The sequence below is a fragment of the Notolepis coatsorum genome (genome assembly GCF_963971535.1).
Source record: "Notolepis coatsorum genome assembly, chromosome: 1".
Classification (NCBI taxonomy): Eukaryota; Metazoa; Chordata; class Actinopteri; order Aulopiformes; family Paralepididae; genus Notolepis; species Notolepis coatsorum.
Genome location: NC_140165.1, coordinates 135,339,842 through 135,356,637, shown reverse-complemented (window position 1 = coordinate 135,356,637; position 16,796 = coordinate 135,339,842). Strand labels below are relative to the sequence as shown.

General features: G+C 44.5%; 1 protein-coding gene across 1 annotated transcript in view; it reads right to left on the bottom strand.

The window, feature by feature from the left end:
- Nucleotides 1-16,796, bottom strand: part of LOC311222851 (cotranscriptional regulator ARB2A-like) — a gene marked incomplete at both ends in the record, with an annotated part of 187,448 nt that overhangs the window by 132,805 nt on the left and 37,847 nt on the right. The window contains one exon of the mRNA XM_084307487.1: nt 13,678-13,797. Coding sequence (XP_084163613.1) covers nt 13,678-13,797 — 120 coding nt within the window. The remainder of the gene's footprint in view (nt 1-13,677; nt 13,798-16,796) is intronic.

The window sequence follows — 16,796 nt, the reverse complement described above, 5'->3', positions numbered from 1 at the left end:
GGGTTTGCTTTATAACCCCATGTGTATATTTATGGAGCAGGCCTCTCCATATGGTGTGTTTATGATGGGAGTGGAGGATTGCGTGCGAAGAGTGCGTTTAGATACAGAAGTCAAGCGAGCCTCGCTGGAGGAACAGGAACAATGATGCCTCTCAGACTAAAGATATAGTGTGTGAGAATCAGCAGAGATGGAACCCCCCCCCCAAACACACACACACACACACACACACACACACAGACACACACAGACACAAACACACACACACACACACACAACAGCCCAAGTTGGTGAGGAGCACAGGTGGGAGATTGGAAGTAGTTGCAGTTGGCTTTGTCAAGGATCATCTGGGTTTGTGTGCATGTGTGATGTGTGTGTGTGTGTGTGTGTGTGTGTGTGTGTGTGTGTGTGTGTGTGTGTGTGTGTGTGTGTGTGTGTGTGTGTGTGTGTGTGTGTGTGTGTGTGTGTGTGTGTGTGTGACGGGGTCCTCTCCCGAACTCCTTTGATTCTCTCATAAACAGGCGTAGTCGAAAGATCTCGTTGGTGGGTTTTTATTTCCCGCCTCCCAAAAGCGCAGAGGTGATATAGTTTTACAAAAAATGTGAAAAGTGAAAGTAACGTAAAACAAAATACCCTATACTTACTATATCTAACAAAAGTGGAAAAAGAGAAAACAAATAAACAAAACACAATATACTTAACACTACACAAAGTCTAAATACACAATATACACTACTACTTCCACTACAAGCAATACCAACACGTTTTACTAGGGATCCTGGTTACCTTCACTGTAACTCAGTCCATTCAAGACTGACGTCCCTGGGCCAAAGCAGCTCTCTTGTATCCAATAGCCCCTCCCACTAGGCTTTAAACAGGATGTACATATTATTATTCTTTTTAACACATTAAACCAATTCCTACACACAAAATATATATCCTCCACTATATCACATAACTTCCAACTGTTTTAAATTACAGATAACCAAGTAAACAGTACAATACAATCATATCGCTCACGTGACGATTACCTTGCGTCAACCCCTCCCATTTAACCTGGCGGATATGTGTGCTTCTGCTTGGCCAACACGTCAACCTAGGAGTGCAGAGCGAAGCGAATGCATCATGACTGTGAGTAATAAATGTGATGTGATGAATGAATGTCTTGCTGTATGAACGTCATTCTGCTATAACAACGGAAACGGAATGAAATGATTGTGCGCATTCGGACATCCTACGAAAGCTGACAGGAGGGAATGTTTGGTGTGTGTGTGTGTGTGTGTGTGTTGCTCCGCGGCATTTGGCGTGTGTGCGTTCCCATGTGCGCTGTCCACATGAAACGCACCACATTACATTATACGGTTATGGTATATGGAAAGACAGACAATGAGTATGTGTGTATGTACAGTATGCGCACTGCCCGCAAAGTCAGTGACGGAGCCGCACCGTCACAGTGTGTGTGTGTGTGTGTGTGTGTGTGTGTGTGTGTGTGTGTGTGTGTGTGTGTGTGTGTGTGTGTGTGTGTGTGTGTGTGTGTGTGTGTGTGTGTGTGTGTGTGTGTGTGTGCGCGCAGATGCCTATGTTTAGGAGATTGGAATAGGTGAAGGAGCTTCAACAACGATATACAATGGAAAGAAAGAAGAATGATAGGACCCCAGGGCCCCAAGGATGACTGAAGTCTCTCTAGTCTGATGTTTTATTTCCCACACTATGCTATAGTTACAGTATGTATGTTTGCACATATACCATACAAGTGTTTTAAGATGGTTTCACAAGTCAAGGACAGCACATAAAAGAAAGCAGTTAGAACATGCGAGAGAGAGAGAGAGAGAGAGAGAGAGAGAGAGAGAGAGATAGAGAGAGAGAGATAAAGATATAGAAAGAGATGGTGGGAGAGAGAGAGGGGGGATAGAGTGAGAGAGGGATAGAGTGAGAGAGAGAGAGAAAGAGAGAGAGAGAGAGAGAGAGAGAGAGAGAGAGAGAGAGAGAGAAAGCGAGAGAGAGAGAGAAAGCTAGTCTTCATCTTCGTCACACACACACAAGAGAAAGCCCAGGAGATTATAAGGCTGTCACGGACAAAACACTGCATGAATATTTAGTAGACAAATTAAAATGACAAAATTAAAAAAAATAAAAAGAGAAAACTATTCCTGAAAGCACCAGTGGGACAAGTGCCCACCTTCAAACATGCTCCTCCTCTTCCTCTCCCCTCCTTTCTTATCCTTGTTGAGAAAAGAGAAGATGTCTTCAGGAATGTAGGTTTGTGGTGAGTTTAGCAGCACATCCCTCAGATCAAGGTCCATCACAGTGTGTCTGTTACTACTGTCAGACCAGCTGCCGTGGGTCTGTTACTACTGTCAGACCAGCTGCCGTGGGTCTGTTACTACTGTCAGACCAGCTGCCGTGGGTCTGTTACTACTGTCAGACCAGCTGCCGTGGGTCTGTTACTACTGTCAGACCAGCTGCCGTGGGTCTGTTACTACTGTCAGACCAGCTGCCGTGGGTCTGTTACTACTGTCAGACCAGCTGCCGTGGGTCTGTTACTACTGTCAGACCAGCTGCCGTGGGTCTGTTACTACTGTCAGACCAGCTGCCGTGGTAGGCTTACTGTATGTTCGCGTATTCTGTACTTCTGTATGACAACTAATAAAGAAACTTGAACTACCTAGCCTAACATAATAGGCCTACAAGCCTACTGTGTTTTAGCATACCTAACATGATATAGCCTACTGTATGTTAGCATACCTAGCATAATATAATATAATACAATTAGGGATGTCCGATATTATCGGCCTACCGATGTTGGCATTAAAATGTGATATCGGAAATGATCGGTATCGAGGGCGGCTAGGTGGCGCAGTGGGCAAGGCGCTCGCCACCAACGCAGGAGATGCTGGGTTCGAGCCCTGCTCTCGGCGTTGCTACCAGCTTGGCTGGTCGTTCATACTAATACAATTGGCAGTATTAGGGGGTGGGAAGCTGGTGGGTGGGGATCGGACGTTGTGGACAGCGACTCCTACAGGTTGGTTGGTGCGCCTGCGCATCAGAATCAGGAAGCGACGGGGGCGGCGTGTCCCTCCCACGCAGACCCTCGCCGTGGAGAGATCGCGCTGTGCAGGTGAAAAGATGTAACGGCTGCCTCCTCGTGTACCGGAGGGGACACGTGATGCAAGGCTTCGTCCACAATGCAGCCGGCTTGTGGGAGGCATGGCCTAACAATGTTCGAGACAGGGGAGGGTAGAATTGGACAATGCGAAATTGGGGAAGGGAGAAAAATAGAAAAATGGGGAGAAAAAGTAGATAAAAAAAAAAGGAAATTATCGGTATCGGTTAATTTTTTCTTTTTTAAATAATTATCTATTTTTTTACATTGATTTAACCTTTATTTACCCAGGCAAGCAAGTGAGAACAAATTCAGGTCCCAAGGTCTAGGCAAAAAACAAAAGGTGACCGAGCATTTGCAGTGGCTGCCCCTAAATTATGGAACAGTCTTCCACTACACATTAGATCTGCTCAGACCCGAGACAATTTTAAGGCTCAGCTAAAGACTCACTTATTCTCTTTGGCGTTTTGAGGCTTAGTAAGCCATATATCTCTGGTCGTGTCGTGATTGTTTTTAATGTATTGCAGCTTCTGATTTTGTGTACATACTGTATTTGAAATGTTTTGTATCTCTTAGTCTTTTATATTGTTTTAATGTAATACAGCTTACAATACATGTGTGTATTGTATTTTGTATATACAGTCTTTTTTGTGTTTCTCAGTTTTGTATTGTATTTTTAGTCATTTTCTATGTGTTATATTGTGAAGCACTTTGTTACAACTTCAGTTGGTTTTGAATGTGCTATATAAATAAAGTTGACCTTGACCTAATGTGTCATAATATAGGCATACTGTATGTTAACATACCTAACCTAACATAATATAGGCTTGTTAGCATACTTAACTTAACATAACGTAAACCTACTGTATGTTCACACACCCAACCTAACATAATATAGGCCTACTGCATGTTAGTGTACTGTACCTAACCTATAGGCCTACTGTATGTTAGCATACCTAATCTATCATAACATAGGCCTACTGTATGTTAACACACATAATGTATCATAATAGGCTTGTTAGCATACATAACTTAACATAGACCTACTGTATGTTCACACACCTAATGTATCATTATATAGGCTTGTTAGCATACTTATTACTTAACATAACATAGATCTACTGTATGTTAACACACCTAACCTAAGATAATATAGGCTTGTTTGCATACTTATTACTTAACATAACATAGACCTACTGTATGTTAACACACCTAACCTAAGATAATATAGGCTTGTGCGCATACTTAACTTAACATAACATAGACCTACTGGTCATTAAATGAGATGTTTCAAGTTTCAAGTTCAAGTTTCAAGTTTGTTTATTAGTTGTCATGGTAAAATACAGAATACTTTTCCATGAAATGCTTTTTTCTGCATGAGCTCCTGGGAGTGTGCTAGATAAAAATAGATACAAAGTATAAAATAGAAAAAGTCAAAAGTATGTAAACAAAAAGTGTTCAGTCAATATACATATATACAATATACAATACAGAGTAAAAAAGAGTAACAGTGAGGTACAATGCAGACATGGGATGAGGTACAACTTAGGGTACGGTGCAATGAGGTATGAATTGTAGTGCAAATCTCTTTACTAATAAATATAAAGTGTGTTAAAGTGTCTAAAGTGAGTACAGTGGTTGTTACGGTGAGTGTTTATTTAAAGTGAGTGTGTACGTGTGTGCTGTGAGTGTAGATGATGGGTTGTTAGTTACATAGTGTCATTGTCGTTGAGCCTCCTGATGGCCTGGGGATGCCTGATGGCATGTGTCCAGTGATCTGTGGCATTGCTCGTATATTGGTTGGCATAACACATCATGAGAACAATATGACAATATGAACTGGCCTACACATTTATGTTCCTGGCTGTCAGATCAGAGATGACCTGGCATGCAAACACAGCTAGCATACTAGGCCTACTGTATGTTAGAGTGCTACCTACCTACCTACCTACCTACCTACAGTAAGCCTGCCTAACAATTATATATCAGGACACTGACTAGTGATCAGAACAAAAGCCTTGTAGGAAATGGGGAATATGACTATCACTAGTCTGAATGAGGTGCTGGAAACCTACTGTAGGTGATTGATTGATAAAAATTGTATTAACAGATTGCAGAATGGGTACAATACAGTACAGCTCTATACACACAATTGTTAAGGGGATGCAGACCAGAGAAAGACTTTCGTCTTGTTTACATCAGGGTCCCCCATTTTCAATTGATATTGAATTGTAAGTAAGGGTGCAATTAGCACCGTGCAATCCATTCTTTGTGGATCCTGCCCTAAGTATTTGTTATTTTCATAGTAACAGCCCAAAATGATTGATGAAATTATTAAAGCTAGGACAGCTAAATGTGCATCTATTTGCAATGACAGCACACTAAGCACAGTCATATAGACAAGAGGCTGCTTAGAGGGACAGTCCAGCCAAGAGGCTACTTCAAGTCGAAACTACCAGGAACGCTAAATGCCAGGAACTGCATTGTGTGGAGCTTTAAGTTACTTCCTCCCATTGCTGTCTGCGTTTGCACCCCGTGAAAAGATCCATGAAAATTAGGCAAATTAGTCCGGTGAGGTGTGACAATTAGAGGTGTCTCATTAGAACACGGACGCACAATTTTGTCTGATCAGATCTTTGTGATCACAGTTAAATGAACAGACCAATGTTCCCTGCATACTCTTTTGCCATATATTGGTCCTCGCATTGAACAGGAACGTGCACTGGCGAATTGAGCTGCAAACATTTCACATGCTTAGTTCATTATGTGTAATGTAATTGGAACTAAGAGATTTGCTGGAAAGAATCAATGCCTTTGTGCATAGATCATTAGATATATCCGTTTATAATATGCTATGCATTTCATGTTGCAGGGCTTGTAATGTCATTGCTCGTGTTGTCTAGTAATAACCAATAGACATTTTTAAATACTTGACCTACAAACATTTCACCTGCCGAGTTCAAATAATCTAATTTTAACTAAGAGATTTGCTGGAAAAAACAATAGATCACTAGATATATCAGCTTATAATACACACTCCACGTTCGCATTTCCTGGTTGAAAGCAGATGACATTGGCAAAATGGACATTAAATGTCTCATTAAATACTTAACACATTGAGTGCCAGCAGGGGGCGCACGATTTATCGCTTGAATGACAGCCTTTTGGGACTGATTTTCCAATATTTCATGATTTTCGCAGAGCTATTTCTATATTCTATATTATGGCTATGTGTCTAATACGCCTGTTGCTTATCAATGACTTGCTTGCAGTCAACATGTACGAAACGGATTGTTTTTTCATCTGTACATTTCCGTTTTATACCGTTTTGAAAAACGGAGGTTTTTGGAAATTTCTAAAAAAAAAATCAGCGGAAATAGCCATTTACTGGAATACACACAACACGTTGTCATTTTCCGGCTGATTTATGAATCTTTTTCAAATAAACGCTAGATTATCGATAGTATATGTGTAGTTATGCACGCTAGAGAAGCGGGCTGAAAAATCGATTATCTATGACCTGGTCAGCGCTACCGTCATATACACACATACACACAGACACAGACACGTTGTGAAATATGTGAAAAAAACATCTGATTACCCCAAGACTGGTAAAATAGATTCCTTACCTCACATCAGATGTTCTGCAAAAATATTATTCCAATCATGATCGCCATTCCAAATATCGATCGCGTTTATTGATCCAACGATCCAACCTCGAAACACATATTCCACACTGCTCTGAGGGTCCCCAATGAATGCAATCGTCTCGGGTTACATGCCTGAGAAGTAAATTGTGGAATCCGGGTTTTTTCCCCCCCATGCATTTCCATTGAGTCCAATCCAATGGGTGCATTACCATCCGGCAGGGCTGTACGCTAAGCTTTTTCACTAGGGGCACACTTGCCCCTAAATGAGAAATTTAGGGGCAAAAAATATTTTTAGGGGCACATTTTTAAATAACAATTTTACCATTATTTAGATCGATTGTTTTTGATTTAAAAAAAAAGAAAAAAAAATTATTTTATATAATTTTTTTTTAATAAAATATATATATAATCATACTTGTAGTTGTATTATCTGCGAGACATCGCCACCACGCAACAAGTCAAAATGCTCGCTATATGCAACCAGCTCCACTGTCTGTGTGTACTCGAGTAGCCTCCAGCTACGGCCAGGATTCTCCGGAGCTGCAGCTGGACCCTATACTGTAGCCTCCAGCTACGGCCAGGATTCTCCGGCGCTGCAGCTGGACCCTATTGACTATATTCAGCGTGCCCTCAGCTCGAATACGCATCGACTCAGTGTTATAAGACATTGATATCAGGAGCTATCTGAACTATTTAGTTTAATGGGACGTTTCGTTTTGAACAGTAAGCTAACGCGAGCTATCATGCACTACTAGACTTCCTGGAGCATTTGTTGATATCAGTAGCTAGCCGGCTGGCAGGCTCACCGAGGTCCCAGTGTCCCACTAGAGACTAGTGTTTACAACAGCCACGGGTGCGGGAGGAGCAGCAGACGCCGCAGCTCTCTCCGTGTGTCTGAGTTCAGTTCAGTTCGGCTCACTATAGGAGGTCGAACGCGTCGAAAATATGAAGCAATACTAACTTTACTTTTCTTCATAGCTAAATCAGACAGTCAGCCAGTCTATCAGAGTGAGTGCTCAGTCGATTGTTCCCGCTGATCATACCTGCTGAGTGCTCACTGCTCAGCTCGCGTGAGTGGCGTCATCACACGCCTTAGATAATTTAGGAGTGAAATGCGAATGCAAGGCTTGAAAGCACTACTCGCAAGCCCGCCCCCAGATAATATTTACCAATCACAACGGCCAATTAAAGGGGCAATTCGCGACCATCTCGTCGCAGTGTACAGCCCTGCCATCCGGGAGACGATAGGGGGCGGTATTTGCCCTTTTCGAGGTCAGAGCCAGTCCCAATGATAACGTGAGGCTGGATTGATGAAAAATTAATGGATATCGCTAATAAAAGCAATAACGATTAAATAACGAGATTTCTCGTTGTTGGCACTCAATGCATGGCGGCGAACAACAAGATTTCTTATCGTTGGCACTCAAAGTGTTAAGCTACAAACTTATGACAACACAATATTGATGTAACTAAAATATCAGCTGGGGAAAATGCTTTAATGCATAGCTCAATTAACAAAAAATATAGGGTTTGTGATGACATTTTTTGGAAATGTCCAGCCGAGAGGCTACTTAGAGGGCCAGTCCAGCCGAGAGGCTACTTAGAGGGCCAGTCCAGACGAGAGGCTACTTAGAGGGCCAGTCCAGACAAGAGGCTACTTAGAGGGCCAGTCCAGACAAGAGGCTACTTAGAGGGCCAGTCCAGACGAGAGGCTACTTAGAGGGCCAGTCCAGCCGAGAGGCTACTTAGAGGGCCAGTCCAGCCGAGAGGCTACTTAGAGGGCCAGTCCCATCAAGAGGCTACTTAGAGGGCCAGTCGAGCCGAGAGGATACTTAGAGGGCCAGTCCAGCCGAGAGGCTACTTAGAGGGCCAGTCGAGCCGAGAGGCTACTTAGAGGGCCAGTCGAGCCGAGAGGATACTTAGAGGGCCAGTCCAGCCGAGAGGCTACTTAGAGGGCCAGTCGAGCCGAGAGGCTACTTAGAGGGCCAGTCCCATCAAGAGGCTACTTAGAGGGCCAGTCCAGCCGAGAGGCTACTTAGAGGGCCAGTCCAGCCGAGAGGCTACTTAGAGGGCCAGTCCAGCCGAGAGGCTACTTAGAGGGCCAGTCCCATCAAGAGGCTACTTAGAGGGCCAGTCCAGCCGAGAGGCTACTTAGAGGGCCAGTCCAGCCGAGAGGCTACTTAGAGGGCCAGTCCAGCCGAGAGGCTACTTAGAGGGCCAGTCCCATCAAGAGGCTACTTAGAGGGCCAGTCCCATCAAGAGGCTACTTAGAGGGCCAGTCCAGCCGAGAGGCTACTTAGAGGGCCAGTCCCATCAAGAGGCTACTTAGAGGGCCAGTCCCATCAAGAGGCTACTTAGAGGGCCAGTCCCATCAAGAGGCTACTTAGAGGGCCAGTCCAGCCAAGAGGCTACCTATGCCCCTTTTCCACTGCATGGTACCTACTCGACTCTACTCTACTCTGCATTTTCGGTTTTCCATTACCAAAATACCTGGAACCGGGTACTTTTTGGGTTCTTTTTTAGTCCCTGCTCTGTCGAGGTTCCACGCGAGTAGAACTGGTACCAAAAAAGTGACGTGAAACACTGGAGACCACTGATTGGTCAGAAGAGAGAAGCGTCACACGTTGGAGCGTCTGCACAAAAAAAGAAAGCCGCCATCTTTAATGCCTCGCTTAGGATTCATTATTTGTTTGCAGCAGGAACAAGTGCAATAAACAAAAGAGGATACATTCACTGTGTATTCTGCCTCATTTATTGATGAAACAAAACCGACATCAACACAATTTACCACAGAGCGGAGAGTTTACTCTCACAAAAATATCTCTGATTTGTTAAGCTTGTTGTTAGCTTAGGTGCTAATGTGCTTGCGTTTTACCATGGCTAGTGTACATAGCGTGATCAATATAACTCGCTATTGATTGTTTGTACTAGTAACGTTAACACTTTGAGTGCCACGAACGCGTTTTGTCGTTAGTTCATGCGGCCAGTTGAATGCCACCAACGCTATATAGCGTTTGTTTGTCGTATTTTTTTTTATTAGTGATTTGAATTCATATTTCATCAATCGAGCCTCACGCTAGTGCTGCAGACTCTCTCTGAGCTCCATTGGGAAAATACCGCCCCCTATCGTCTCTCCCTGTGGTACTGCACCCCATTGGATTAGACTGATGGGAGGGGGGGGTCCAGTTTCCTCATTTTACTTTTCCGTCAAGCCATCTGAAGAGACCGAAGTGATCGCGAGCCGCAAAACAACATGGAATACTTATTTACAGTACCCAGCGCTGAATCAATAAACGCGATCGATATTTGGAATGGCGATCAGGAATTGGAATAATCTTTTTGGAGAACATCTGATCTGAGGTAAGCAATTCATTTTACCAGTATTGAGGTAATCGGATCTGTTTTCACCTATATATCAGCGTTTGCCCCATGTGTGTGTGTGTGTGTGTGCTGATCAGGAAATGAGAATATATTTTTCAGATCGCTTCTCTAGCGTGCATAAGTACACATATACTATCGATAATCTAGCGTTTATTTGAAAACTATTCATAAATAGGCAGAAAAATTACAACGTTTTTTGTGTATTCCAGAATATTCCAGTAAATGCCGTTTATCACGGAATCTATATATTTTCCTGAAACTTTCAAGAAAACAAGGGCTTTTCAAAATGCTATAAAACGGAAATGAACCGATTAAAAAACAATCCGTTTCGACAATGTTGACTGAAAACAGGTCATTGATAAGCGACGGGCAGATTAGACACATAGCCATAATTTAAGACATAGATTATGCGTTTAGAGCGCTATCATTGAAGTGGGTGGTGGCATTCAACGATAAATAGTGCACGCCACGCTGGCAATTAAAGTGTTAATGCTAGTAGAATAGACACAACGTGAGATAATCACCATCCATTTTAAACCGGTTATTACCTAATGCTAACGTTAGCAGATAGACGTGAGAGGTAACGTTAAAGCTTGTTGTTAGCTTAGGTGCTAATGTGCTTGCGTTTGACCATGGCTAGCGTACATAGCGTGATCAATATAACTCACTATTGATTGTTTGTACTAGTAACGTTAATGCTAGTAGAATAGACACAACGTGAGGTAATCATCATCCATTTTAAACCGGTTATTACCTAATGCTAATGCTAACGTTAACGTTAGCAGATAGACACGAGAGGTAACGTTAAAGCTTGTAGAATAGACACAATGAGAGGTAATGTTAACGTTAGCAGAATAGTCACAAGAGGTAACTTTACGTTAGCAGAATAGACACAACGAGAGTCTGGTTAATGTTGTTATTGATTGATTGATTGAAAACTGTGTTTTACTCTGGCTTGCTCCAAGCCCTCACAAACATAGCTATGCTGGAGCTCTCATGCTGTACGCCAGCGGCCCCGCCTCCCCACACGGAGACAAACTGAGTACTACCTGCAGTGGAAAAGGAACGAAGTACCAGGTACCTAAAGCGGGTAGAGTAGAGTAGGGTAGAGTCGAGTAGGTACTATGCAATGGAAAAGAGGCATTAGAGGGCCAGTCCAGCCGAGAGGCTACTTAGAGGGCCAGTCCCATCAAGAGGCTACTTAGAGGGCCAGTCCCATCAAGAGGCTACTTAGAGGGCCAGTCCCATCAAGAGGCTACTTAGAGGGCCAGTCCCATCAAGAGGCATTAGAGGGCCAGTCCAGCCGAGAGGCTACTTAGAGGGCCAGTCCCATCAAGAGGCTACTTAGAGGGCCAGTCCAGCCGAGAGGATACTTAGAGGGCCAGTCCAGCCGAGAGGCTACTTAGAGGGCCAGTCCCATCAAGAGGCTACTTAGAGGGCCAGTCCCATCAAGAGGCTACTTAGAGGGCCAGTCCAGCCGAGAGGCTACTTAGAGGGCCAGTCCCATCAAGAGGCTACTTAGAGGGCCAGTCCCATCAAGAGGCTACTTAGAGGGCCAGTCCCATCAAGAGGCTACTTAGAGGGCCAGTCCAGCCGAGAGGCTACTTAGAGGGCCAGTCCCATCAAGAGGCTACTTAGAGGGCCAGTCCCATCAAGAGGCTACTTAGAGGGCCAGTCCAGCCGAGAGGCTACTTAGAGGGCCAGTCCAGCCGAGAGGCTACTTAGAGGGCCAGTCCAGCCGAGAGGCTACTTAGAGGGCCAGTCCAGCCGAGAGGCTACTTAGAGGGCCAGTCCAGCCGAGAGGCTACTTAGAGGGCCAGTCCCATCAAGAGGCTACTTAGAGGGCCAGTCCCATCAAGAGGCTACTTAGAGGGCCAGTCCAGCCGAGAGGCTACTTAGAGGGCCAGTCCAGCCGAGAGGCTACTTAGAGGGCCAGTCCAGCCGAGAGGCTACTTAGAGGGCCAGTCCCATCAAGAGGCTACTTAGAGGGCCAGTCCCATCAAGAGGCTACTTAGAGGGCCAGTCCCATCAAGAGGCTACTTAGAGGGCCAGTCCAGCCGAGAGGCTACTTAGAGGGCCAGTCCAGCCGAGAGGCTACTTAGAGGGCCAGTCCAGCCGAGAGGCTACTTAGAGGGCCAGTCCAGACGAGAGGCTACTTAGAGGGCCAGTCCAGCCGAGAGGCTACTTAGAGGGCCAGTCCAGCCGAGAGGCTACTTAGAGGGCCAGTCCAACCGAGAGGATACTTAGAGGGCCAGTCCCATCAAGATGCTACTTAGAGGGCCAGTCCCATCAAGAGGCTACTTAGAGGGCCAGTCCAGACGAGAGGCTACTTAGAGGGCCAGTCCAGCCGAGAGGCTACTTAGAGGGCCAGTCCAACCGAGAGGATACTTAGAGGGCCAGTCCCATCAAGAGGCATTAGAGGGCCAGTCCAGCCGAGAGGCTACTTAGAGGGCCAGTCCAGCCGAGAGGCTACTTAGAGGGCCAGTCCCATCAAGAGGCATTAGAGGGCCAGTCCAGCCGATCTTCCCAATCTTGAACAGAAACAAGGTATAATTGTCAAACAATTATCCTACACAGCCACACTGGATGCACCTCCAGAGCACAGTTACCAGACTGCCCACAACTGTTACACAGGAGTGAGGGGGAAAAAAGTACTTCAGACACACCTCCTAGAATGAACAAATAATTGATCATGAACAAAATAATATGTGTGTGCTTTCAGCAAATACTGTACAATGAGCAACGCCCTCCGTTGATGAACCCGCAGGGCGGTTTGCTAGATAGCACCAAGGTTCAAATAATCCCAAAGGGAACAGATTCCAGAACTAATTCGGTGGGAAAGGGGTTATGAAAAGACTCCCAGCTTGCGACCAATTTACCATATTCACACGGTGGCCATTTTGTTTTTACACTCTGCTCATGGGAACAGGGTGGAAAGAAATCCTAACCTGAGCATAACATAGCAGCAAAATGGCCACATGAATACAGTCGATCGGACAGGCTTCTTTAAAAATGTGGACTATGTCTCTAACTTCCCCTCTCCCTATACACTCCACGCATTCCTCAACATGCACCTCCCTCCAGCCGTCTTCCAGCCAAACTCCCTCCCCTGCCTCCCCTCTCCCAGGGACTGAGCATCTGCAGCCTCTATCACTGTTTGCTTTTTTCATCCCGACCATTTGTTCTTTACCATCCCTCTCTCCGCTGCCCTCGGTGCGCAGAGGAAGTGCAGAGCGCCCGAGGACGGGGATGAACTGGATTGTTTACAGAAGCAGCACTTTCTCAAAGAAACTAAACGCTATTTATTTTTAATCATTCCTCTATGTTTCACACGCCATCACTCCACTGTCTGTCCTCGAGGTGACCGATACTAACAGCCTGGGGTTTGCAGTGCGTGTGTGTATGCGTGCATGTATGTATGTGTTTGTGTAAATGCCTGTGTGTGTGTGTGCGTGCGTGCGTGCGTGCGTGTGTGTGCGTGCGTGTGTGTGTGTGTGTGATGTCTGTGGGAGGTAAGACGGATAACAGGAAAACGAAACCACTCACCAGCTCAACGAAAGCAAGCCCTCCATAGCTATGGGCCATGATGAAGACATTCTTGGCTTCAGCTTTGGACACAAAGTGGTCCCACACATACAAGACGTGGTCCTCGGGGGAACTATTTTCCTGCAACACAAGAAAAAGGAACTCCAGTGTTATATCCACAACAAAACGACCAATTCCAAAGTCACAGGAGATTCGTCAACAAAACAAAACAAATAAATAAATAAGACAGATATATTAAAGGCGGAAATACAGCGTACGAATATATAAGTAGGAAAACCAGGGCGCCAGGAGGAACGTGTCAATAAAGAGTTATTAAACCCTGGGAAACTGAAAGTTACAGCATCAAAGTAAGTATCCTGGGGGGCCAGTCAAAAAGAGAGGGGCGGGGAAACCAAACAAAAGGTGCAAGAGGCCGGACGTGTTTTCTATAAAGAGGTTCAGCAGATCAATACGTCTTGCATATTGCAAATGCCCTAAATGTAAAACTCAATAGGCTGGGTGACGTAACATTTAAATCTTAATTTGTACCCCATCGCTGGATCGATGGGCCATCTATACACCAGGAGAGGCATAATAGGCAGACACAAGGGGAAGGTCAGAGGAGGCACACACACACACACACACACACACACACACACACACACCTGCATCCATGCAAAAACACTCACCAACATATGCATGCACGTGCATACATACACAAATACAATCACGCACACTTGTGCACACATAATACACACAATCGCTCTCTCTGTCTGTGTCTGTCTCTCGCTCTCTCTCTCTCTCTCTCTCTCTCCCTCCCTCTCATGTGCACAAAACACAAACCCACAAGCACAATATTATGTTTAATTAACTACAGACAAACAGCCTTTACTCCAGGCTAGAATGAGCAATACTAAACGTGTTAGTGGGAAGAGAAAAGGGCATCAGTTAATGAACTTGTGACATTGATTCCAGACTTTGATTTCCTATCAACCTGTCTGCTTCACAACTGAACCCTACAATGCATTCTCATGTGGATCTACAGTATGGCTCAGTCTAGAGAAAAACACCCCTTCAATCATTAGACGTCTAGTTTATGACAGCACAGACCTACACATATTCATACAGAAATACAAATCTAACTAGAAAATACAAAGATAACACATGAGTAATAATGCATCTCAACCGAGAACCAAATATCTTGGTCTGACTAAAAGACAAATGATGTCAATTAAACAACTGGGACGTGTTTTAAATGATAATTCTGTTATTTCCTCCGCTTTTTTTTAAGCAACATCATTTAACATCACAGTAACACAATTACAGTCCTGTATCCTCCTCTGTGGGTGGTAACGGACTACGTACATTACCTAAATGTTACTTTTCTAAGAAAGTGACATGTCTTTTGAATTGTATATGTTATGTGCGTGCGTGTATGAGTGTACGTCTCAATGTTTCTAAGTGGGTACAGTCATCACATCATCCTCTATTGGTTGTAATTAATTATATGTGTTAAGTATAAAACAAATGATAAATAAAATAGACTTTAACTTTTGTAAGAATAAAATATGTTTAGTAATTTTTTTTTATGCGTGTGTGTATTTGTGTTTGTGTGTGTGTGTGTGTGTGTGTGTGTGTGTGTGTGTGTGTGTGTGTGTGTGTGTGTGTGTGTGTGTGTGTGCCTGTACAAGCATCCCATCTTCACCCTAGGTGGTGATTGATTATACATATAGAACACAATTGGCATTTTCCGACCACACTGTTCTGGGGACTCCCTGAAAGGGTCTACCCACATGGGCTGCTCCCCCAACAACTACATACCTTCAGGTTATTTTTTTCTGTTCGCATTCAGCCAATAGGAACGCTGAAGTGACTAAGATAAGAGTGCTAAAATGGCCAATAGTGAACTATTAAATACTTAACCTGCAAATACGAGACCATTCTGACTGGACTAAGAGATTTGCTGAGGAAAAGTTTTTTTAATGCATAGGTATTTCAACTGCAATACGAGGTTGACTCGGGCATGTCTGTCTCTCTAGCCGCAGAGCACAGCCGAGCACACTGTGGTCTGATACCGTGAACTTGACGTCTGGACCAATCACTCATGGTTCCTGTGTGCTGGGAGAGTCTCTGCCCTGAGGTCAGCTCCTGCAGTGCGAACACAACACAAATTCTTCCGCCAACAGTTCCTGAACTATGAAAAGGTCCCTCCAAAATGCCCAATGACATTTTTCTAGAAACAATCTAGGCATGTAAGTCATAAAATAATGTGTAAACCTACTAATTTGTAACTATTTAATACTAATTAATGTCTGCATGTGTGTTTGTGTGACCGATCGTATGCGACTCCTCTGCGTTGTGTTTAATGTCGATGCCCCGAGGGAGTTTCGAACCCGGGTCGGCCGCACCACGGGAGACATCACAGACTGCTATACCAAGAGGTGAATTCACTGCTTGGTAACGTGTCTATGTGTCTTTTTAAGGGGGAGTGAGTTTAACTCGCAGTACCGCTTACTGCCACAGTCACAGTTACTTCACAACACAGTCCATCGTGACTGTGGATATTACTCACTGTTAGATGTTTCTATAATCAGCCAATCTCATCTCGTCATCTCCTTCGTGACTCTCCCTGTTCTGCGTTGTGTTTGTATCAACCCCTGTTAGTACATCCGTTAGTCATAAGAAACGACACTGCAACTTGATCTCTTTCCTTAGATCCTCATGTTTATTTTCATAAACATAGCCTCTGTACCCGATGTAACCCATTCTGTATTGTCCTTGAACAGTCTTAATTCTCTTTAATCCAATGGTTCTCTCTCTCGTCGTAGCCATGCATGATGTGATGATGTGGCATATTTCCCCTCCCCCACCCGGCGGGGGTGAGGAGGGATGAAAGTCTCTCATCAACGCGTCCGCTCGTCTGTGCTTCGTATCTCAGCCTAGCTTACCCCGGAAGGAACTCACACCTCATAACATTCTCCCCATAACAACAGGCCTGCCCCCTCTTCTTGTTACTACGTGACACGCTGTCTTTGACAACGGCTCTTTGACCCAAATCACTATAGCAACGGCGATGTTGATATTATCCCTCTAGTTCTCTCTGACCAAACCTGCCTGTGGCTTGATAATGCACTTTCTCC